The 22,515-nt window shown below is 47.1% G+C and overlaps 7 protein-coding genes across 7 annotated transcripts; 2 read left to right on the forward strand and 5 right to left on the reverse strand.

Annotated features, from left to right (window-relative positions):
- Nucleotides 1–540: 540 nt before the first annotated feature.
- On the reverse strand, nt 541–2,141 carry N7520_008720 (MCT family MFS transporter; the record flags this gene model as incomplete). Its single annotated transcript, XM_057142654.1, has 2 exons — nt 541–706; nt 784–2,141. The coding sequence occupies 2 exons, from the start codon at nt 2,139–2,141 to the stop codon at nt 541–543; spliced, it is 1,524 nt and encodes a 507-aa protein (XP_056991942.1).
- A 1,666-nt stretch (nt 2,142–3,807) lies between these two features.
- On the reverse strand, nt 3,808–4,107 carry N7520_008721 (uncharacterized protein; the record flags this gene model as incomplete). The annotated part of the gene is made up of 1 exon (XM_057142655.1): nt 3,808–4,107. The coding sequence occupies one exon, from the start codon at nt 4,105–4,107 to the stop codon at nt 3,808–3,810; it is 300 nt and encodes a 99-aa protein (XP_056991943.1).
- A 139-nt stretch (nt 4,108–4,246) lies between these two features.
- On the reverse strand, nt 4,247–4,651 carry N7520_008722 (uncharacterized protein; the record flags this gene model as incomplete). The annotated part of the gene is given in 2 exon segments (XM_057142656.1): nt 4,247–4,282; nt 4,301–4,651. 2 exon segments carry the CDS (start codon nt 4,649–4,651, stop codon nt 4,247–4,249), a joined length of 387 nt encoding a protein of 128 aa, XP_056991944.1.
- Nucleotides 4,652–6,583: 1,932 nt separating this feature from the next.
- Nucleotides 6,584–8,182, forward strand: N7520_008723 (glycoside hydrolase family 47 protein; the record flags this gene model as incomplete). The annotated part of the gene is made up of 4 exons (XM_057142657.1): nt 6,584–6,601; nt 6,669–7,205; nt 7,287–7,400; nt 7,601–8,182. 4 exons carry the CDS (start codon nt 6,584–6,586, stop codon nt 8,180–8,182), a joined length of 1,251 nt encoding a protein of 416 aa, XP_056991945.1.
- Nucleotides 8,183–9,414: 1,232 nt separating this feature from the next.
- N7520_008724 (uncharacterized protein) lies at nt 9,415–12,003 on the reverse strand (the record flags this gene model as incomplete). The annotated part of the gene is made up of 2 exons (XM_057142658.1): nt 9,415–10,065; nt 10,126–12,003. 2 exons carry the CDS (start codon nt 12,001–12,003, stop codon nt 9,415–9,417), a joined length of 2,529 nt encoding a protein of 842 aa, XP_056991946.1.
- A 3,527-nt stretch (nt 12,004–15,530) lies between these two features.
- Nucleotides 15,531–18,328, forward strand: N7520_008725 (uncharacterized protein; the record flags this gene model as incomplete). Its single annotated transcript, XM_057142659.1, has 2 exons — nt 15,531–17,723; nt 17,780–18,328. 2 exons carry the CDS (start codon nt 15,531–15,533, stop codon nt 18,326–18,328), a joined length of 2,742 nt encoding a protein of 913 aa, XP_056991947.1.
- A 915-nt stretch (nt 18,329–19,243) lies between these two features.
- On the reverse strand, nt 19,244–20,509 carry N7520_008726 (Zn(II)2Cys6 transcription factor; the record flags this gene model as incomplete). The annotated part of the gene is made up of 1 exon (XM_057142660.1): nt 19,244–20,509. The coding sequence occupies one exon, from the start codon at nt 20,507–20,509 to the stop codon at nt 19,244–19,246; it is 1,266 nt and encodes a 421-aa protein (XP_056991948.1).
- Between the last annotated feature and the right edge of the window lie 2,006 nt (nt 20,510–22,515).

Below are 22,515 nucleotides of genomic sequence, written 5' to 3' on the forward strand. Positions count from 1 at the left end.
ACTCTCCAAGTTTCTTAGGCTTGGATTTTACCGGCCCTATAGATCTCTGGTTCCGTGGATGCCCGTAGGTTCTGGCCGCCCTATTGGAAATGCTCGGAGGCTTCGTTTCTTGAGTATTGGATCCCATGCACCATCATCGTGACTATGTGGTTACATAGATCGGTTTTGAAGTGCCTGGGGGTATGTTTTCCTGTCGGAAAATACATGCGAGAGCAATTTTCGGATCGGAGATCTCAGTGAGAATCGACTTTAATTGTGAAATTTTCGAGAGATGATCTTCGGACTCGTCATCCGGCTTCTTCAGTATTGCCAGATGGGATCAATGGAAGAAAATAAATTTTATTAGCAAGATCAGGCTATCTTTAATATTCACATCATGTATATGCAAAGGGCTTTCTGTTAGTTGCTATAGCAAAGCCATAATTAAAATTAGAACCACGCTTCTCAATGTCGTCAAAATAAGATAGGTAACTTTTGATCCGAAACCTTTTTCTGTCGTCAAGTCATGTTGCGATCATGGAATGTAGGAGTGTCAAGGCTCTAGTAAATCGACAATGGCTTACGCCATCCGACTTGAATGACCTTCACAGATGTGCAGCAGATCAACCCTGCTGCATAGCAGACGGTAGTGAACGTAATAACACCCCAGTATTGCCCGTTGCACCGCGCCAGGATTTCACCAGCTATGGGCATACCGGTCAAGGTACTGGTAGCAAAGTATGTCAGTTCGAAGTGCACATTATGTCAGGAAGGATTTCCACGCAAGTGGATAAAAGAACTCACCCAAAGCTTACGATGGTGTAAGCGGTAGCGTAATACCGACCGTAGTGCTCGGTCTTGCAGAGTTGGCCGACACAGACGGGCGTCAAGCTGATGTTGCTACCACTAGCGAATCCAAAAAGTAGTGCATATATCACAAGTAGAGCCAGACTGTTTCCCGCGGGAAGCCATAAGCATGCATTGCAGAGTAGGCAAAGAGCCACGGTAGCGATTAGAGTGTTGAAGCGACCCAAGAAGTCAGCAAAGAACCCGGGTAGCCAACGTCCAAAGAAGGAGCCCACATTCAGAATGGCAAGGATCTGGTATGAGAATTTGCTGGAGAATCCCTGGTCGAGTGCATAAGATGAGATGTAGCTGATGGGAATGAAAAGACCCCATTCGATGAAGAAGACGCTCGCCGTGGTCAGTGCAAATCGAGGATCACTGAAAATGCGGAAATCGGGAAGAATGTTCTCTTTGGAGAAGGGCTTTTGCGGAAGTCGGGACTTGATCAGGAGGTTTGCTACGGACAGAACAACCAGACAGATCAAAGCAACTACACGAGTTGCCCATGCCCATCCTATCTTGGGAAAAAGAGCTTCGAGAACAAGTGGAAACACGATGCCTCCAATCGAGCCACCGGTAGCTGCGAGACCGGTTGCAACACCACGTTTCTCGTAGAAGAAATGGCCAACTGCCGAGATCGCCGGAGTGAAAATGAGAGATGCCCCCACACCACCGAGTACGCCGACAACCAGCATAAAATGCCAGTACTTGGTACAAAACCCAAGAAGAATAACAAACGCCATTTCACAGACCGAGCCCGCGAAAATGAGAGCCCGCGGACCACGGGCATCGAATATAGGGCCAATCTGGACACCACAGAAGAATGTCAAGAAGGCGAACATGCCAAAAATCCAGCCGACATCGCCGGAGCTGTAGTCTTTCAGCTGGTGTTCCTCAATATAGGCCTGGAAAGTACCAATGGTATTGATCAATCCAAGTGATCCAAAAAGGCCGAGAAAGCTTCCAAACACCACAAGCCATGCCTCTCTTCCACCCTCAGGATAAACGTTCCCCTCCGCATCTGTCGTTACCCGACTCATAGGGTCTCTATGAACAGAACGATGCGAAGGGGCTACAGTGGATGCCGTTCGATGGAACGTATCATCTTGGGTAGATTCATGCTCCAGATCGGCAGATTCCGCTCGGGCCTGCTTCTCAAAGTCGCCTACGTGAGCCGCAGGCTTCTCTTCCTTTGCCAGAGCAGTCGCCCTCTCATCAGTGGATGTGATCACAGCATCCTGGGAGTGCGAAAGGAGGCCGGGTTGATGGTCGACAGCGACATATGATGTGCTGGTAGGCCCGGCCTCAGTAGACATTCTAAGCGCGAATTTTGCCGTTGAATTTTTCCGGTCTTTTTCACGCGGCGCTGAGTAAAAAATTTTTGATTGTGATATGGTTTGCGTTTGTGGATTATATACGTTGAGAAAAGAGGAGTCTTGAAAGGCCGGGGAGGAGGTACTATTAGCAATTGAAAAGTCGGAGTCATGTAAGCCAAGACTTGGAAAGTGTGTTCATGGTGGGTGTTCGGTCTTATTGGTTCTCAGAGGTTCAAGAGGGTCTTCTAGACTCCATTCAGAAGGTTTAATTTTTTACATTGCGCGTGGCGATTGGTTAGCGGGTGTGCTCAGGTGGGTCACCCGCCATGTGGTATTCAACCGGTTAAGTAATTGCACTATAGGGCAAATTGGGCAACATTGATTTATCCTACAGGTGTTGGGTTGGGTAGACTTAGATCCTCGGAAACTTTACGCTTTTCTTGCGCAGGGTATTCCCAGTAGCTGCAGGAGTTCGACAAATCATATCGTATCGGAATAACCAGCATGGGGTAACTCCGCTTCCGGCCATATGCATGTATACGTAAACCTTGGAAGCAGAGAACACATGGTGCTAATACCTTGTGAGTTATGTATTTCCAGGCTTCAAACCAAGATTTGTATTTTTCGGTGTATCTTAAGCCAGAGCATTCGTGGATTCAACCCTTAGAATAAAATCCAGCACTTACATACATTCATTGAGGTGAGAACTCTGAGACATTATATATATTCCTGACTGTATCGACTTCAGGCACACACGCACACCTGTATACTTCAAAGTTAAAAGCAAACATCTAGATTCAGAAATACTGTTAAACAGGTGTTTGATTCTCACATTAGACGAAAATTAATTGGACACTGATGTGAAATCACATGTTGGTAAACCGGTAGTGGGTTTCGACAGGCTTATTAACAATTTTGAATCATATAGCAAAAAAGCTATATCGCTTTCATCAAATGGGCTTGTGGTTTAGTGGTATAATACTCCCTTAGCATGGGAGTGGTCCGGGGTTCGATTCCCCGCGAGTCCATTCTTTTTCGAATTTTTATCCGATTCGCATTCCCGACTCTTGTTTTCTTTCACCGCCCTGGTATATCATATGGTGGTGCCGAAAATACTATGTCATTTTGGTGAACAATCGGTATATATGATTAGGCGACCGATTCTGGCCTCCTACTACTCACTATTCCGTTGTGATCGTTGTGACATAGTAGTAGTTGACATAGTGAGCCGGGAATATCATGATTCTATGCTCAGGTAATTCAAAGGAACAAATGAGATTAATTAGGTGTTTGATAAGTAAAGCGCCTTAAAACATTAAAAGGCAGGGCCTAGCTATTACCAGCGAAGAGAAGAAAAGAAAATGCATCCTAGGAGGCCTTCTCCCCCCCCAATTAGTATTTCCAACCTTGAGACTTTGGACTCATCATCGATCAATTGATATCGGCTTCCCACCTTGGAAAGTTGCGGGATGTATAGCGCAACAGGCCATCAACCCAACTCGACTGGGGAGTGGGCATTCTGGCTGGAGAAATAGCTGGATCCATCCAATTCCCTCAGCACCGCCGAGCTGCCTTGCCTCGCGCCGGGGAAGTGTACCTGTTGGGTAGAACCCGGCAGCTCGGATACGGCTCGACCCTTCGGTGCCTTCCATCGTCGAGCAAAAATCTACAGGGCAGCTATCAAGGCCATCACAACAACACCCACGCCAATTCCCGTCTTCGCTCCTACAATCAGGCCCCCGCCCGTGCTCGAGCCGGATGTTTCCGATGCGGTTGAAGAAGTAGAATGTGTTGTAGAGGAATTGGTTGAGGTAGTGGAGGTGAAAGTGGCAGTTGAAGTAGCAATGGAAATGGCAGTTGACGTGGACGTTGCACTGACCGTGACTGAGACTACGTACTGGACGTTCCACCCGACGATGGCTATTGCGCCCACGGTAGAGCTCGAGGACATGGTCGATGTGGCCATTGTGAAGGAGTCCGAGTCATCTGAGGTGGATCCATATGTCATGGTCATCCCTGAGGTAACATTGGAATGGCAAGCCCCTGTAATTTGTCCCGCGGTAGCACCATATAAGTAGTAACCACTGATTTTTATGGTTATTAGATCAGTGGCCCTCAATTAAGCCTCGCATGAGCAGTAGCTGGGGAATCCCACTTACGAGGGACAGCACATCACAGCGGTGCTGGTAGAGTCCTTGATGGAAGTCGCGAGCGTCGACCAATCTGAAGGGCACTCGATGGGCCCAATGCTCTTTTCTTGTATAGTCGCCAGTACCAGTGACCACTTCGCTTTCCCACCATGTGGTTTGGGCTGGAGGAACACAGACTACTCCCGTTTGCACGTCCATTCCGTAGGCCGGGTCGAACGCCATGAGACTCGGTCCATCCAGGCGGTATTTTGTTGAACATGAACTTGGGAACGTATATACTGTGGTGAGAGGGACAAACGATGTGATGGTACTTCCATCCGTCTGCGCCGAGAGTGTAGCTGCACTAGAGTACGAAAACATTGAGAAAACGGTCAATGCTGCAATCGCTTGGAAAGTATGATATTTAGCTTCGAGTCGGCCCGCAGGGTTATAAGCTCACGACATTGGGCTCACAGGGACTGGTCGCTTACCGGAAATTCAAGAATGGTTGCAAGTATCGCCGAGGAACGGCGTGGACCTCGCTGCGGTGAATGATTGCTAGGGATGACGGCAAATATCGTTTCACTTGCTGCACATGAGGTTCTAGCTTGTTGGAGAATGTGGCCAATGCCGACCGGGAGAGCAGGATTTACGTGTGGTTATAAAGATCGTCCTTGTGCTCTAACTGGATATCTCTCCAGATTGCCCCTCGCCCCCACGCCTATGCGCCGGAGGATTTCGTGCTAATGTAAGTTACTCTCCAGCACACACACACAAACCGGCGGCGACTAGTCTGGTGATATCGACCAATCAATAGATTGCATTGATGACAGGTCTGTTTTGGTGCCGCATGTCGGCCGTTGACGCTGATGCGGCACCGCAGTTTCCTTGTACTGTTTATGTCGGAAGTTGCAATATAGAAGTCTTACTACACTCTCTGGCTATATCCACGGAGACAGGGCCGTTCATGTCACTATTTTTTTTTTCACTACTTCAATCACCTGATACTCGGTTACTACCCTCATCTTCAATTACTGCGGATAAACGAATCCCACTTCGGCATTGATCTTAAATAAATTACTCTGTTACCTTAGTGACCAACGATCTCAATCTAAGAAGAAAAAGCGGTTTTTAATATACTTCCACCTTGACGTACGTACTCTTTTTCTAAAAGACTTAATCGGACGACTATGCCTACGAATTTTCGCTTGGCAATATCGGTAGGCATAGTTTGACAAGATGATGTGGTAAATAGGACAATTTAGACATCTGACTACTCTTACAAGATCACAACCGAGCTAGTTTAGTAAATAGTACAATAGGATCCACCTGCGCGCGGACTTATGCAAGCGATCACCGTAATTGAACTAGAGATATCTCAAATTTTACTCGCCTCTCCTGGCTCCTTAGGGCATCAAAATAGGACCATTCACCACCCTTGTGAATGTTCTCCCAAATCGTTGACCATGGCGTTTACCGCTTGAACATTTGAATATATTTACTTGATCATGTTACTTTCAATGTGGTCAAATTGATATACTTTTTGTTTCTCTATTACACTCTCTGGCCACATCCGAGGAGACAATACCGCCCAGGTCATAATTTAACTCACCGAAGTGATATTACCAGCTCAGATTACAATAACACTAATCTTACCTTCTGATTGGTAAACACGACGAAGCAAGTGGACATAATGCTAGTTTTAGGTAATCGCATACACAAGTTTACTAGCGTCGCGCTAAGGCAGCCTTAGCGTGTCTCCTCGCATGTGGCCAGAAAGTGTATCTCAATAACTCGTATTCATCCAAGATTGAGTTTCTGAGTTTAATCGCGTTGCTTAATTCACATTCGAATCTCCGACGCCATTTTCAAGTCTGTAGAGTGAAACAAGGAAAGCCAATTGGTGGGGGATTTTTGAATTATAATTGATAATCCAATACTAGCCAAGACTGGCTAGTACCTTACATTCATGACACCAATTTCGAAACCACGCTAAAATTGACAAAAAAGACGGACGGGATATGCCGTGTGGATTTGGCCCCTAGCCAGGGCCCCCCGCACGAATTTGGCCGACATCTCAATCGGCTATGCCATCAACACGCCCCAAACAGCCAAAGCCTCGGCATCGTCACTCGCGTAAGAGGGTGATTAGCACTCTGCTGATCGGTGGATTGGCCTTTGGGGTCGGGACTCACCTGTACACGCCTAGTACAGAAATTGATTTGGATTACTTTCGTCCCATCGACCAGGATAGCTATTGGGATGGCCATCGCGAGGAAGTAAAAGAAGCATTTACCACCAGTTGGGATGCCTATGCCAAATATTCGTGAGGTAAGTTCAGAGCGTGCCGAGCGCCAGGGTCCAAAGTCAACAGACAGTGCTACATTCCACGTATCAGCCTGGCAAAGTTAACCCCGGCCGGCGTGTAGGAACCGATGTTTTCCACCCCGTTTCCAAAACTGGTGGACAAATGAGCCCCAGCGGCCTGGGATGGATCATTGTGGACAGTTTAGACACGTTGATGATCATGAATCTTACGACACAGCTCTCCGATGCCCGGAAATGGTTGAATCGCGGCTTGAGCTATGATCAGGACCAAGATGTGAATACCTTTGAGACCACCATTCGTATGCTCGGCGGGCTACTATCGGCACACTACCTATCGACCCAACTTCCAGACGTATCCTCCCGCCGGGACTACATTTATATGGCCAAAGCACTCGACTTGGCTGATAGGCTTTTGAGCGCCTATGACACCAAAACGGGAATTCCCTATGCCAGTGTCAACATTGGGACCCGAAAAGGTCTTCCATCTCACACGGATGGTGGGGCTTCGTCGACAGCCGAGGCGGCCACTCTGCAGTTGGAGATGAAGTACCTCGCGCAACTGACGGGACAGGAGGTCTATTGGCGCAAAGCCGAGCACATTATGGAGGTAATCAACCCCCTTTCCTGTGGCCTACCATGGTGGGCTCTAATTGACCATTAGATTTGAGGCTAATGGATCGGTCAAAAGGTGCTCGATGGCCACCGCATGCAAGATGGCCTGTTGCCTATCTTCGTCAATCCGCACACAGGCAGTTTCCATACTAAGAAATCCGCCTCGGTAGTCGCGGTGACTCCTACTATGGTACTTCTTGATTCTCTTCGAATAATGCACAATGTCAAGCTGACTCTTTGGAAGAATATCTGGTGAAACAATATCTCCAAACCTACGGCGAGGAGCCCATTTATAGCGATATGTGGGAAGAGGCTCTCGCGGGGATTCAGAAACAGCTTGTCATCACCACTAAACACTCCTATCTATGGGCCATTGCCGAGCTTCCTTAGGGAATTGGTGGTAAGCTATCGCCAAAAATGGACCATCTTGTTTGTTACTTGCCCGGTTCGATCGCAATTGGTGCTACGGAAGGACGAACAGAAGCTGAGGCTTGTAAGCTGCCGTCCTGGAGTGCGCAGAAGGAGAGACAGATGGAACTGGCAAGAGAATTGATGAAGACTTGCTGGGCGATGTACGCTGTCACTGAATCCGGTCTCGCTCCGGAGATCTCTTGGTTCGAGGCCGATTCCGACGAGCTCAAGCCAAATTCCAGGTCATCAAGTCGACCTTGGCCGCGAAGCAGCAACAAGAAGGATTCTTGGAAACAAGACTTCAATATCAGACCTGCCGATGCCCACAACCTGCAACGTCCGGAGACTGTGGAGAGTCTCTTCTTAATGTTCAGAGTTACGAATGACCCCATCTACCGAAAATGGGGCTGGGAGATCTTCAAGGCGTTCCAGAAACACACCCTGGTTCCCGATGGAGAGGGATATACGTCTTTGCACGATGTGACTCAAACTACGCCGTCCCAACGTGACAATATGGAGAGCTTTTGGCTGGTGAGACATACACTTCTCCATGTTCCCTGATTTTATTCTTTCAACAGTTCTAAGCTAACCTGGATTTCAAATTAGGCTGAAACCTTGAAATATTTATATCTGCTGTTTTCTCCCAGGGAGTTTCTCCCTCTCACTGAAGTGGTTTTCAACACGGAAGCACATGTACTGCCCCGCTTTAAACCTAAATTCCAGACCGGCTGGACCCGAAAAAGCGATCTTAACGTCTTGATTAACTTTTCAACTCCCTGCGGATCTCTTTTGGTTCTACGATGTGATCTGATGTTACATCGCAACGAGATTGGAATCAGAGCAAGTATTGCACATATGGATGGACATACTGCGAGCTCCGGATTCTTGTTGAAGAACGAACGATAGATAGACTTTCGCTGTGTACATATGATAGGTAACACGTCACACGTCCGGGATTTTAACGTGGTGTGAACATGTTGTAATATGAGGTATATATTCCAGACTTTGAAATTAATAACGCTGGTGGAGAAGGGGATTATAAAGAGGGTAACAGAGAAGACATTGCGGCACAAACCGCGAAGCGTTGTAAGGAATATCATATAAAGAATGGCCAGGGTAATATGACCTAGTGCAGCGCTCTTGTCCCATTTTGTGCGGTATATCCTTAGGACCTTCTACCATTCCCTCTTTTTTCTCCCCTAGCAGCTATCTAACATACTATCTATGCTCTTCATCCTATAGTATCAAAGTCTTCTTCCCCTCTTGGTGGCTCATAGCGCCAAGAGCTATTAATAAGTATGACCGGCGTTTTACGCTCTTAAAGATGTTATTTAGTTTCTATCTCTACTTAGTCGGTAGCTGTAGTGAGTGGCTCCTGAAAATTCCTCCTTTACCAGAACTCGAGGTTTCTAGTGGACGAATGAAGCGGAGAGGGAGAGTACATGAATATTCTATGATGATATTAGTATATATATCTTCAAATGGAAGGCTATCTATCTACATGCATGTAGCGCATAACTCTATTTTAAAATTATTCCCATTACTTTGTTTGCGGCCTTTCCATTTCGTACTAATTCCACGCTATTTTCCGTATTATATATCACACATACTATCAGATTAGAATAATTAACTGATACCCATAAGAGAGTACGATCCAGCTGACTTGGCTGATACGCTAAGAAATAATAAGATTACTAAGCTTGTATGACTTATAGCCAAAGATTACAATCATCATTTTCTCTAAAATACTACCTCTTCAGCGCATTTAGGCTTCCTCTAAAGAGCGATCTATTCTATTTATTAGGAGTCCAAAAAACCCAGGCACCAGGATTACGTTCAGAGGGCATAAAGGGTGACCCAGACCGCGTCGCAGGAAACAGCTGACTTTGCTGTGGACCAGGAGCATTGGTACCACGGGCCAAGGTTGAGCCTCCACTGCCAAATGGGCCGCTAGCTAGTGGTGATCCAAAAAGTCCTGCTTCTTTCGGGGTCGACATATCTGTGATACTTGGGCCCCCAGACAGGCGTCCGCCAGAAGATACTGGTGGCTGGGAAGCGTGAGCAGTGGCAAAAATACTGTCTTGTGAGGCGAAGATAGAATCTCCTTTTGATTTTGGCCATTGAAAAGGCTTGGCAGTGACTGGTCGTTCAGGAATCTTTGTAGACTTTGATGGTCCGGGTTGATCGGTGAAGGGCTTGAGGGTGAATTTCTTTTGAATTTTGCATTTGTTTAGAACACTTAAGCTGTTTTGCAGCTTTTCCTGTTCTCGGATTAGACGGTCACGCTCCTCTGTTATGTAGGACGCCTCCCCAGCCAAGTCTTGGACTTGTTTGTCTTCCATATTGTTGATAGTTTGGCTTGTCAAAATGCCACTCAAGGGGTCAAGAAGACAATTCTCAATTCCCAGTGTTGTAACATTATCAATGAATGTTACAATCGCAGTCTATAGTAAACTTATCAATATTCTTGACTTCGAAAACTAAAGCCAAATTTATCGACTCACTTCGTAGTATGCTTGCATCTGCTCGATAATCTCGGCGGCGGCGAATTGATCTTCGGTTTCTTCCAAGGTGCTAACGGCTGCCTTTATATGCGATAATGAATATCCTCCGTCCTTTTTTGGCAGCTTTTGTCCCAGAACATTCTCCAATAACTTGCTCTGCCGATCAGCTCGGGACTTATGGACTCGCTGAAGAAAGCTTTTTCCAAGAGGGAGGGGATGCCCTCGCTTATTGTACGCTGTCAATTCATCAAGCTTTGAAAGCAGGCCGTCCTTCATGTTTTGAAGTTGTGGAGCAAGAATACTGCCCATCAAGAGTTGGTAGGTACGTTCATCCGTGAGGTATTGCAAGACCAAGTTGACAAAACTCTCCACTGCCTCCCACGTTCTGACCAGGTGAACCCTCGCAATTTGTTCCCAGGGTTGTGACTGGTCTCGAAAGACACTTCCGACCAAAAGCTGATTTGCAGCTCCTGGTAGCTCGATTCCACGGTTTCGGCGAGCCTGTTGATCTATCTCTTTTTCAACGTCTTGCCGATGCTTACTCAGAGGAAGTCTGATTTGAGTATAAGGATTGGCAAAGAAGGTGGAGGTGGGGAGAGTGTCTTCGTTGACCCCGATGATCCTTATCTTGCAACCATATCTCTCCATGGCTTCTGCAAAATATTCGTTCAACTGACGAATGGTGGCACGAAGACGGCGAGTGTCAGAGATAGCGAATGAATGGGAGTTGTCAGACTCGGCAAAAAAGCCATCTGTATACATTCCATTTAAAGCCTGATTGGTGATGCGCTCAAAGTTGCTGCTGAGGGCAAGCAGAAATCCCTTCTGCTGTTGAAGGGTCGACCGAGGAGCACCTATTTTGGCAAACTTTGTCTGCCGATCGAGCAACTTCTTTTCGATGTCTTGGATAAGCTCTGGCAAGCTGTGACGGATATGTTCCAACAATATGCCGCTGAGCCGACGTCTCAAGCTATCAATTCCAACGCTGTCTCTTGCCACCGTGCTCCACCGTCCTTGATTGAAGAATTGTCTCTCAAGATTATCTCTCTCTTCATCGGACGTGTCGCGAGTTTCAAATGACCGATTCCGCAACGTATGCCACCCGAGTCGCAGCCGTATCTTTTCGTTTTTCGCGATTTCCAGCCAAGTATCTTCCTCTTCGGAGTGTTGTTCCACTCTATCAGGCTGAGTGATAATGCCAATAGTTCTGTCACGGGTAGGATCGAATTTGGCTGCAATATCGAGAACCTCCTGAAGGTGATAATCGGCCTTGGCTGATACAGTAGCTAAGATGATACTGCGCGGGCTTTTCATATACTGCTCTGTGAGGCCTCGTGCAATACTGATTCCTTCGGCTCCTTGGTTGGCACTTTTTGAGTAGTAAAGCCCAGGGAGATCGACAAGCGTCAGTTCCGGTTTGTCGGGGCCAGATATCTCAATCTTGAGAACGTCGTCGCTGACCCCTTTTTCACTTTGAATACCCATGCATTCTTTGGCTTGCTCGATCAAGGCTGGCAACTGGTCGCTGTTGGTGAACGCTTCTGGAGCAAACTCTCGGACTTTCTCTCGGTCGGCCTCAGATACCCGTGAAGCTCCAGGCTCGATGGAAACCTTGAAGCGGGTTACTGGATGGCGTCGCAGGCTGACCTCAGTGGCAAATCGAGTACAAATGTTGCTTTTGACAGGAAAGCGCACACGAGATATAGCTTCAAGAACAGAGCTTTTCCCACTGGATTGGTTACCACAAACTATCAACTGTGGCAGGTCGACAAGACCGCTAATACCGATGTTGCGCAAGTCATCGATGGTGTCAAGAAGCCAGCCCTGTTCGACCTGTAGCTGGTTCAGAGCCTCTCCATCCACATTTGGTTCAGACATTTTGTTGGGTGAAAAAGTTGGTTCGAGGGGCGATGTTGTGAGGAAAATGGGAAGAGCTGATCATAATGAAGCAGGCTGGAGTAGGTTCTTTCCAACGTTTCACGCCAGTGCTTAGCTGGAGAGGCAGTGCGAGCGGGGCTGGCTTCATTTCACTGGAAGCCCATGTACATGGATCAATACTGGAATCCACTTGGTCTATAATCCCTGTCTAGCTTCCTACATTCTTGTGGCGGCCCAATTCATTCCATCGTGGACAGTCTTCTCCTATCTCGCCAGGAAAGCCCTATCCTCTACGATGATGATAATTCTATAATGTTTTGCAAAATCTGGTCACTTTTTCAAATCATCAAATACGTCCATTGCCTTCATTTGGAGGGAAGATGATATCGAGTGGATCGAGCAGCGGTGCCGGCCCGCTGCGGAGATGCGCGCCAGAGTATGCGCGCACGTGTACTTCAACCAATGGACTGTGACACTGAATGCGCTTCGCAGGGTCAAAGCGTGCCCGCCCTGTTGTTTCTCTTTTCTCTTCTTTTTTTCCCCTAAGACTCGATCTCTTGATCAAATGAACCTTTTTCTTCTGGATCTGATGATCTCATCACACTACCCTGCATATAATGAATGGAAACTATGCTGTATTTCCAATTAGGTAGGTGTCAAATACAAGCGAACAATACACACTAATGAAAAAATGTAAATTTTAGCTATTGAAATAAGGATGGTACTTTGGGGCGAAAAAGGCGGTCTTCCTGGGCATGATGAACAAAACTCGAGGCTATTGAAGGTCGAGTGTGTTCCATGTCACGAATATATCCGATGAATAGGGGATTTACGGAGCTGTGATTTGCAACTTCGTGAGTGCAGTTAGGAGAACCGGCGGGCGGTTGAGCGTGCCAGTTTGCTCAAATCGCCCACCACTTAGTGCCTTGGCAACACTTGGCAATATCATTTTGAACAGAGTCCATTGTGGGAGCCACCTTGGTTGCTAACCACCGCACCGCCCAGACGTATATCTGCATCTTTATTGGGGACCTTACTCCGACGCCAACAAGCAAACCAAAGCGGATGGAGTGAAAAGTGGTCAATAATTGCATAGCGACAGTAGTAGCTTGTGCGATTCCGTATGACCCATTTGGTAGATATGCAATAACAACATCATGTCTCCAAATCCTACAAGGGTGTATGTATTCTGAACTTGGGGCGGGAGAGTCCTTATGAAAATCATCTATCATTGCCTGGCGGCTGCTATCTCGGCCGGTTAAACATGTATCTATCCGACCGTGTAATCTGCGAGATGTTTGGCGCGCGATGGGATCATGATAAGTGGCAGGTTGTTTCGAGCTTGAGGACTCGAGCCTCTTGGTCTTGGAGGAATACAATGTTGATGCGAACTGGAGCGTGAAATCAGCAAGAGGTGTCATATCTTTAGGGGCTGAAAAGCGTCGGCGTGGTCAAAAAAGGCAACTATTTACCGGGGGTTGATAGGGCTTAAACTCTGATCATCTGAGCCGAGTCTGGTATTTTAGCAATACGAGTCCGTCTCAAGCCTATCGGCTGTATTTCCCTTTATTTCATGGTCAGCAGACCCAACCCTGCAGATCTCCACCCAAGGACAAGTTGGTGAGAAGCTTGTTTTCTTTCTTCTCTCTTCTTATATTGCTCTATTTATGTTTGGTGGTCGCGACTAAACGTTCTAAGAAGTACGCTAAATTGCAAATTAATTTATCGACAAACATAACTTATATCATTCTCTCATGATGGTATGGTTATCAATATTTGGGAAGTGGCGAAACTTTACGAAGAATCCGGAGATATTACCTTGACTGGTTGGGGCCATATTTTTGCTAGCGGATACTGTACCTTCACCCAGGGGCCATGTCCCTAGAAACTTATCAAATCTACATATTTGCGACTATTTAACAACTGCTTTGATATTGCTGCCACTCTCACCCTGCTTCTTACCCTGTCTTTTACGCACCCACCATTCCTACCCCCAATCACGCAATGCGACATTGTTACATCTACATATTGCACCATTGAGTTCTCTTTAAACACAAGGAAAATACATACGACCATAGGGTGTGGAGAACAGGGCTTCCCGTCCGCTCAGCCGTACTTAAGCCACACGCCGGTTAGTTAGTAGTATGGTGGGTGACCACATGCGAATCCTGACTGTTGTATGTTTTTATTTTTTATTTTCTTGATTCGTTCTGGAAATTTCCCTTGCCGCCCTTCCCTTTGGTCCTCCACGTGTAGACCCCGCCCCTATTCTTCCCTCGAACGCCCTGCACACTTTGTCTTATCTAACCCCGCCCTTCTACCTTTACCAATTGTGATTCAGGTTATCTCTAAACAAATACAACGAGGGCTAGCTTTGGTAGTGGATGAAGGAGTCGAAAACAAATGCCGGGTGAAATCGCAAAATCAGGTATCTTGATCGAGTACCCTATCTATCCCGTGGTCCGGTTCCGCGCCGACTCCCAGAAGATACGTAACCCACAATACCAGCTTGCCCGTCCGTGTACGTGCCAGAGGTCAATCTCACGAGATAGCTAAGTAATATGTTATAACATCAATATCTAACCGGTAATTTACACAATTAATGGTTCATGTCGGGCTTCCCCTCAGTAATGCATGCACTGGCGGAGAACCGACGGGCGGCCCAGAGATACGAAGATTTAGGCTTAAACAAGCAAAGCCAGCTGATTGGACGGTCAAAACGCTCTTTGTAGATTCAACGCGTACCCCAGATAGTCTGTCAGTCCCGGCTTGGCGGAGGACCGACGGAAGGCCTAGATATACGACGATTTAGGCTTAAGCCAGCTGATTGCACGATCAGGACCCGTGAAGCGACATTCAGGTCGCCTCTTAGGTGGTAATATTCGAGAATTACACGTACGTGTACCTTAGCCTCGCTTGGGCCTTTGATTTGTACTGGGCACTAGAGGCCTAGGAGAATGTCGCTATCATTTGATACGACCTTTTTGACTCCCATCCCAATTATTCACGCAAGTACACTCACACCGGGAAGATACCAGAGCAGTCCTGGTAAAGATTTTCAGAAGGTGCTCATCAATATTTGGCCTGAAGGATAGCGCCTGCATATTAGCTTGAGTTCGAGCCAGCGAAGGCGGCACGTACTCGGTTAACGGGGAAGCTAGCCTTCGTACGGTACAAGGCCAAACCATTTTGGTGGCGCGATGTTTCTGGGAAAGAAAAGCCCGTTGATAGGCTACTTATTATTTTCCTTATCATACTTTCATACTCTAAGGATATGGTGCAATTTAGAATCGTAACACAGATGTGCGTAATAACCTGGTGAAGCTCTGCAACATGGTCTATAAAGTGCCGATCTGCGCTGCATTTCCTTAGTCTGCCTTACCATACTTTCATTCCATGCGACTTCTGCTTCCTCTCGAGCTAGAAGTATACCATTCTTGCATCATTGCAAATATTGGTTGGCTTTGGCCATTACCTCCATCCTCCGCTAGACCATCACTTTACTCCAGCTGAGGAAGCAACCCACCATGTCCTCTGTCGACAGAATGGACGAGGAATCATCAGAGCCGGCCGTCTCTGAGAAAAATGAGAAGGACAACGTGCCGGTCACTGTGGACAATGTCGATGAAAAAGTGCACGGCCTAGCCGAGAAACTTGTGGGCAGTGGTGATGAAATGGCACCGATTGAAGATATCGAGTACGTGATGGACAAGGTCAACACTTTGACCATTGACGAGTGCAAAGATATCCTCACAAGACTTCTCAAGCACCATGAGTATGACTATAACCTCTCTAACGCCGTGAGAGATAAGCTTTCTCGCCTGCTTGAGGGACCTTCTGAGGGGCAAGATCTGGAGGAATGGGAGCTGCAGCTGAAGACCGAGACTGCGTTGAATCACTTTTACTCGCCATACCCTGAGGTGCGAGCCGTTTCTACACCCACGGATGATCCGAACATTCCTTGCGAGACCATTCGCGCTCACTTGCTCGGCTACATGTGGGCCGTTATTGCTCAATTCACCAACTCTCTTTTCAATTCGCGTTATCCTACCATCACTCTATCATCTGCTGTGGCGCAAATCCTACTATATCCATGTGGTCTATTTCTTGCAATGGTTCTTCCGGACTGGGGCTTCAATTTGGGCGGCAAGAGAGTTTCTCTCAATCCTGGTCCCTGGACGTACAAAGAACAGGTTCTTTCGACCATCATCATCGACGTTGGTCTGACTTCTGCCTATTGCTTCTGGAACATTCAGACTCAGACCGTCTACTACAAGGACACATGGCTTACTCCGGGATACGAAATTCTACTCTTGCTGTCAACCCAGCTCATGGGACTTGGGTTTTCCGGATTACTTCGTCGCTTCGTGGTTTACCCAATCGAAGCCATTTGGCCCAACATCTTGCCTACTTTGGCCCTGAACAGAGCGCTACTGGTCCCCGAGAAGAAGGAAGTCATTCATGGGTGGAGTATCTCCCGGTATAAATTCTTCTTCTTGGTCTTTTCCAGCATGTTCGTCTACTTTTGGTTCCCAGACTACATTTTCCAAGCTCTGAGCTACTTCGGATGGATGACCTGGATCGCACCAAACAACTTCAACTTGAACATGATAACAGGCTCCATTAACGGCCTCGGGTTCAATCCCATTTCGTCGTTCGATTGGAATGTCATCTCCGTCTATTCATACCCGCTCACCTATCCGTTCTTTTCATACACCCAGCAGTTCATGGGCACATTTTTGGGTGGTTTGATTATCATCGCATTGTACTGGTCCAACACCAACTGGGCAGCCTATCTCCCCATCAACTCGTCTGGTATATTCGACAACACTGGCAACTCTTATAACATTACAAAAGTGATGAATACCCGCACCGGAACTCTCAATGAAGATGCCTACAAAGCATACTCTCCTGCGTTCTACAGCGCGGGAAATTTACTCTTGTATGGCGCATTCTTTGCTTTCTACCCACTTACGATGGTTTTCATTCTCCTGGATTCCTGGAGACCACTTCTCAGAGCTTATAAGTCCGTGTCGAGGGCTGCTATCTCATCCCTTAGGACCCTCATTCTCGGCGTTAAGAATGCAACCAAATCTCTTGTCAAGGGCAATGTGCGTGAGGCAGGTCGACATTTGTCCAACGCTTTCAATGCGGACGGCTCGATTTATGACGATTTTGACGACCCATTCACTAAGCTGATGCGCAATTATCCTGAAGTTCCTGACTGGTGGTTCTTGATTATCGCTCTGATCGCTTTCATCTTCTCCATAATTATTTGTACAAACTGGCCTGAGCTTGGGGCTCCTGTCTGGACTATCTTTTTTGTGATTGGTCTCAATTTGGTATTCCTGATCCCGATGTCGTACCTCTACGCAATCTCGGGTACAACGGAAGGGTTGAACGTCGTTACAGAGCTCATCGTTGGATATGCTCTGCCTGGACACCCGGAAGCATTGATGTTCGTGAAGGCTTTCGGATACAATATCGCCGGCCAAGCGGATAACTACATTTCTGATCAAAAAATGGGTTTCTATGCCAAAGTGCCTCCCCGAGCCATGTACCGTGGTCAAGTAATGAGCGCTATCATTACGGCCCTTGTCGCCTATGGTGTTGTGCAATTCGCCGATAACGACATTCCGGGAATTTGTACTGCGGACCAGGCTTCCTCATTCAATTGTGAAAATGGCTCAGAAGTTTACTATTCATCATCGGTTATCTGGGTAAGAAATTTCCTGTATTTCTTCTAAGCCAGATCATGAAGCTAACATCACTTTAGGGTGCTATTGGTCCGAAGAGAATCTTCGGCCAGATCTATCCAACTATGAAATATACTTTCCTGCTGGGATTCCTCCTTGCGATTGTGTGGTGGGTCACTAAACGATTTGGATCGCATGTCCGGGCCGCGTGCAAGTCTAAATTGCCTGCCGCTATTTTCACCCCGATCAATGTGTTGATTTTCACACCAATTTCGTGGCTCAAGCACGTCCATCCATCACTCGTCTTCAATGGATTCTTGTGGTGGGCCCCCATCAACCTTACTTACTTCTGGGGCGGTCTCTACTTTTCTGCTGCTTTCATGTTCTACCTCCGGAGGTACAAGACTACATGGTGGGAAAAGTATAACTATGTCCTCTCGGCGGCTCTCACTGGCGGTGTCGCATTCTCCGGCATTATTATCTTCTTCGCCGTACAGTATCATCCGAAAGCGATTAGCTGGTGGGGTAACAACGTGCTTGACGCGACGCTCGACGGCGGTTCTGGCCAGCTGGCTTTAATTACCGAACTGCCTGCGAAGGGATACTTCGGTCCCGACACATGGTCCTAGGTTAGTGTAGGGACAAGATTTCATGTAATAATTTCTCAAGTCCATTGATGTCACCGCCACTTTGAAGGCTTTTTACTGTATTGACGTGCGGGTTGAGCTAGTATATTGACAGACTGAATTCATCACCCAGTGAGTGCAATTTAAAGCAGAATTGAAAGCAAGTTCACATCGTGTCAAGCCTGAGGTATTAGCTAGAAACTGATTTTGAAGCATTGTGTATCACAATGGGGCTTTGCATCGGAATATTTCAATACAAACTTGTCAGCGTACTGATGGAAGAAAGAGGAAGATAGGTCAAGCAGAACAATCTTGATTCTGGTGGTTGGAAGAAGAAGAAAAGCAATCTATGGAAAGCTCTGCTTTATGCAGGTCACTATATGTAGATAATGTGACTGACAAGACAGGATGTAGACATGATATCATCCAGGAGGTAGGCTCGCCTTCGGGGAGACCCGACCCCTTGTTTTAGGGGATTGCAACGCTAGTCTTACTCTGATGGCATTTGGAACATGCAAGCGAGACCATTGCACCATCCTTACCTGTCGGTGGATTCATCCTGGCGTAAGCTTAGCGGAGAAATTGCTCATTATTGCTCTTTGCAACGTGCTGTGGACTTGGAGATCCCTCCGCCCGTAGTAGACCGTCTCGAGGGGGAGATGGACCTGGATGATGATGCGTATCCCGAAGGCTGATTTGCTCTTCCCAACCATTTCCCGCCATATTTCTGTCGAGAAGTAAGGGAAAAATTGAGATGGTCAAGGAACAGTAGGAAATTGCGGCCCAATAATGTTATGAGCTGCGCGGTAAAGCTGTTGGTATGGACGGTATGGTCAAGATCTAAAGCAATGAATGAGACTAGTTTAATGTTTGGTATGGGTGTAGAAACTTCATCTTGATGGTATAACTAGTCCTGTTTCAAGTATTCAGTTCTCTCAGCTTCAACTGCATCATGTCGTATATTCTCAAATAATCCCGTCCAAGCCATGAGTTTACGCTCCGAAAAACTTCCTCGACACCAGTAATCATAGACTCCAAAGCATCGGTTTGTGAGCGAAGCTGGTCCATCAAACACTTTACCTGCTTCATCTCTCCTAAAAGCAAGCAGATCTTCATGGCAGTTTGCAGGCGCTGATCATCGACATTAAAGGTTCCGATTTTCATTGTTGATGGGACGACAGTAATCTCAACAGACTGGCTTGTTATCGCAGGTGTGCCGTTGCCGTTACCCTCAAAAGTGAGCTTCTCTGTTGCCGTTGTACTGGCACTCGAGGGAGACTTCGTTTGTGTGCAGCCAGCAGCACGCTGGTACCATGCCAGGATTTGGGAGATGATGGACGCATAAAGTAAAGCAACATGAGGTAATCTCGTACATGAACAAGTGACAAGGGGAAAAAGTCCCTCAGTCGCTTTGCGGTTGAGTTGGAGTATCAGGTCAAGCGGCATTACCTGGGGAGGGCTCTCTTTTGTAGCTGTGGAGGCTGTTGGTGGCGATGCCTCATACTCAGCCTGTCTAGAATCGAGGGCAGGTAGACACTCAAGGATTTCATGCAGTCTCTGCAGACATACATGGTCGCCAACTCTATTTGAGGTTACCGAGCCTCGCCAGTGGTCTGTGGTCTCGTTTTTAGAGAGCAGATAGGCCCCAGGCGACGGATAACTTCCAGGTCTCGGGGATGATGCAGCGGACGGAAAGTGAGAAGAGTTCAGACTGATGTTGGGTTGCTCCATCGTAGCCTCATCATTGAAACTACCAGCAAAATTTGCAAAACTTGGCATCGAAAGCTCGGAATCCAATCCTACGGCATTGAAGAAGTTCATAATCGAGTTACTGTGACTATCCTCGTCCATTGGATCCCATGTAGGACCAAGACAGGTGGTCCAAGCGGACTGTTCGAGCTCGAGTAACATCTCAGTCCTACCAGAGCTGCTGGTGCTGGTGCTGTTATTGCTGCCGTTGCTTTCATTGGCGGCGGCAGGACTGCTCATACTTCGCGACACACTCGAACGGCGCGGAGGTTTTCCCATCTTGCGCGATACCCCATAGGCGCATGGCAGGCCATGTGAGATGCATCGCCCACATTCAGGTTGTCCTTTATCACATTTCACTTTAGAGCTGCCGCATTGATCACAGCTAGATCGCAATTTCGGCGGTCCGGGGTATCGCGGCAGATTTTCGCCCATTGCGGTGATTTGATCTCAAGTTGAGTTGCTGATCTCTCATGAAAATCGCGGGACCCTTCTCCTTTATATGCATGAGTAGTTGCATGAGTAGTTGCATGAGTAGTTGCATGAGTAGTTGCATGAGTCGGAAGGAGTATGGTTCGCTTATCTCAAATCTCCCACTGCTGTCACATCGTCGCTGCAGACTCGTCTGCACATCGTCGCCGCAGTCTCGTCTAGTGTATTCTTGAGTCAGACAATTGGTGTTCAAACGAGACAGTATTCGGTCAATTTTACTGCCAATGATTTTGGCTAAGGCGAAGTAGCAAAACACCATGTTCTAATTAGCCGTACGAGTTTACTGGCAAAATGAATTTGATTGCGCTAATACGCAAACGGGAGTAATCAGTGTTTGGTGGCTGGCCGCATGCCGCCCCCCCCCTCAGTAAAACACGCTAGGCGAGCCGGTCCGCCGTAGTTCGGCTACGCCTTTCCTTCTAGGGAATCAGGACTGTTACTGTGAAGGAAAAAAAAATAGAAAGAAAATTAATCTAATTAAAAAATAGTGTTCAAAGCAGGCCTTTGATTGAATAAATTAGCGTAGAAAAATAACATAGGACGCGCAGCTCTAATTTATCAGTTTCTAGGACCGCCCAATAATTGATGGGAATAGTCTGGGCCGTTAGTGTTTAGCTGCCTTGACGCCTCGCAATGTTCCTAATGTCGTGCAGATATGCAATATTATTTTCTGATAAGCTGAGGAATGATTGCAATTTCTCGCGCAAGGAGTCCAAGGGCTGCAATTGGCTGATTCCGCTATAGGAAGGAAATCAATGTGGCAACGAGAAACGATAGCGACACGTCAAAGAACGCGGTCAGCACGCCTCGAAGTTTAAATGAGAATATCTGACGGTCGATCCATATTGACAAGCAATAGTGCGGTGCTATCTCGCCTTGATCAGAAATACCCTGCACTATGTAAGCAGGCTTGAGCAATGGAGAGGTCCGTCCGGACGATCGTCGCCAATGAAGTGCACGCCATTTGTGTTAACTGTGCCTCTAGCCCATGAGAGGTTCTTTCCAAAGTGAAGGAGACTCGCCAGGATCCCAACAATAGCAAGTAAATTAGTATTTTAAGAGGAATTGGGCCGGTTTTCCCCGAGATCTAAGGCAATCAGATCTAAAAGTGAACCTAGTGCCACTGGGGCGAGAAGTTTCGGAGATACAGATTATGGCTGTCTCATCTTCTTCCCTGGAAAACGAGTAGTTCGTCACATATACTAGTCCCCTACGGGGAAGTATCACTTAAGGTACTAGATGATAGCGCTCTGTGATGCGAGGGTTCTCCCGTCTCAAGTTTTTTTTCTGCGGATAGTCCTTGCGCCAACTGGTCAAGAGTATCCCTGAGCTCTTGTATGGTCTCTTCGCGTAGATGGAGGGTGAGTCCGAAGCCCACATTTTGACTCTCTCTGCCGGTGGTTTCCACCCGGTATGCCATTCTCATCGACACATCCAGTTCATGAGTCAATTGCCGAACCCATGGATCAATAGTTGCGCATAACTCATTGAGACGGGAATCAAGCTTTACCTTTAAGCCAAGAGCCCGAGCCTTTGCTTGGCAGACTTTCACCGTATGACATAATGAAGCTTGAAGCTGCGCATTCCGATACTGTGACTGTATGCAATGGCCGTGTCACTTTTGCGCCGTAAATCATGAAAGCTTTCCGCGAAATGATTCAAGTAATGCAATTTGACAGCTCATTTTTCGTTCCCTGGTTATTGTTACCGGACTCTATTAAGCCTCCAAAATGACCGTATGATATTCTAGGAGTATACTAACCTAAGGTAGCAGGTATAGCACAAGCTTCATGAGTAATTGCTAGTCTGGAGCAAGAGAGGGGTCAGAGATGCACCAAGAGTCTATTTGTGAATCATAGCCACGCAACACGGCAACATTCCTTGCCAACAAAAGCTACTCGAGATGCAATTGACTAAGTGCTTCGAGATGGCTTTTTTGAACGTATTTC

The sequence above is a fragment of the Penicillium odoratum genome (genome assembly GCF_028828045.1).
Source record: "Penicillium odoratum strain IBT 22623 chromosome Unknown utg000006l_segment0_segment0, whole genome shotgun sequence".
Classification (NCBI taxonomy): domain Eukaryota; kingdom Fungi; phylum Ascomycota; class Eurotiomycetes; order Eurotiales; family Aspergillaceae; genus Penicillium; species Penicillium odoratum.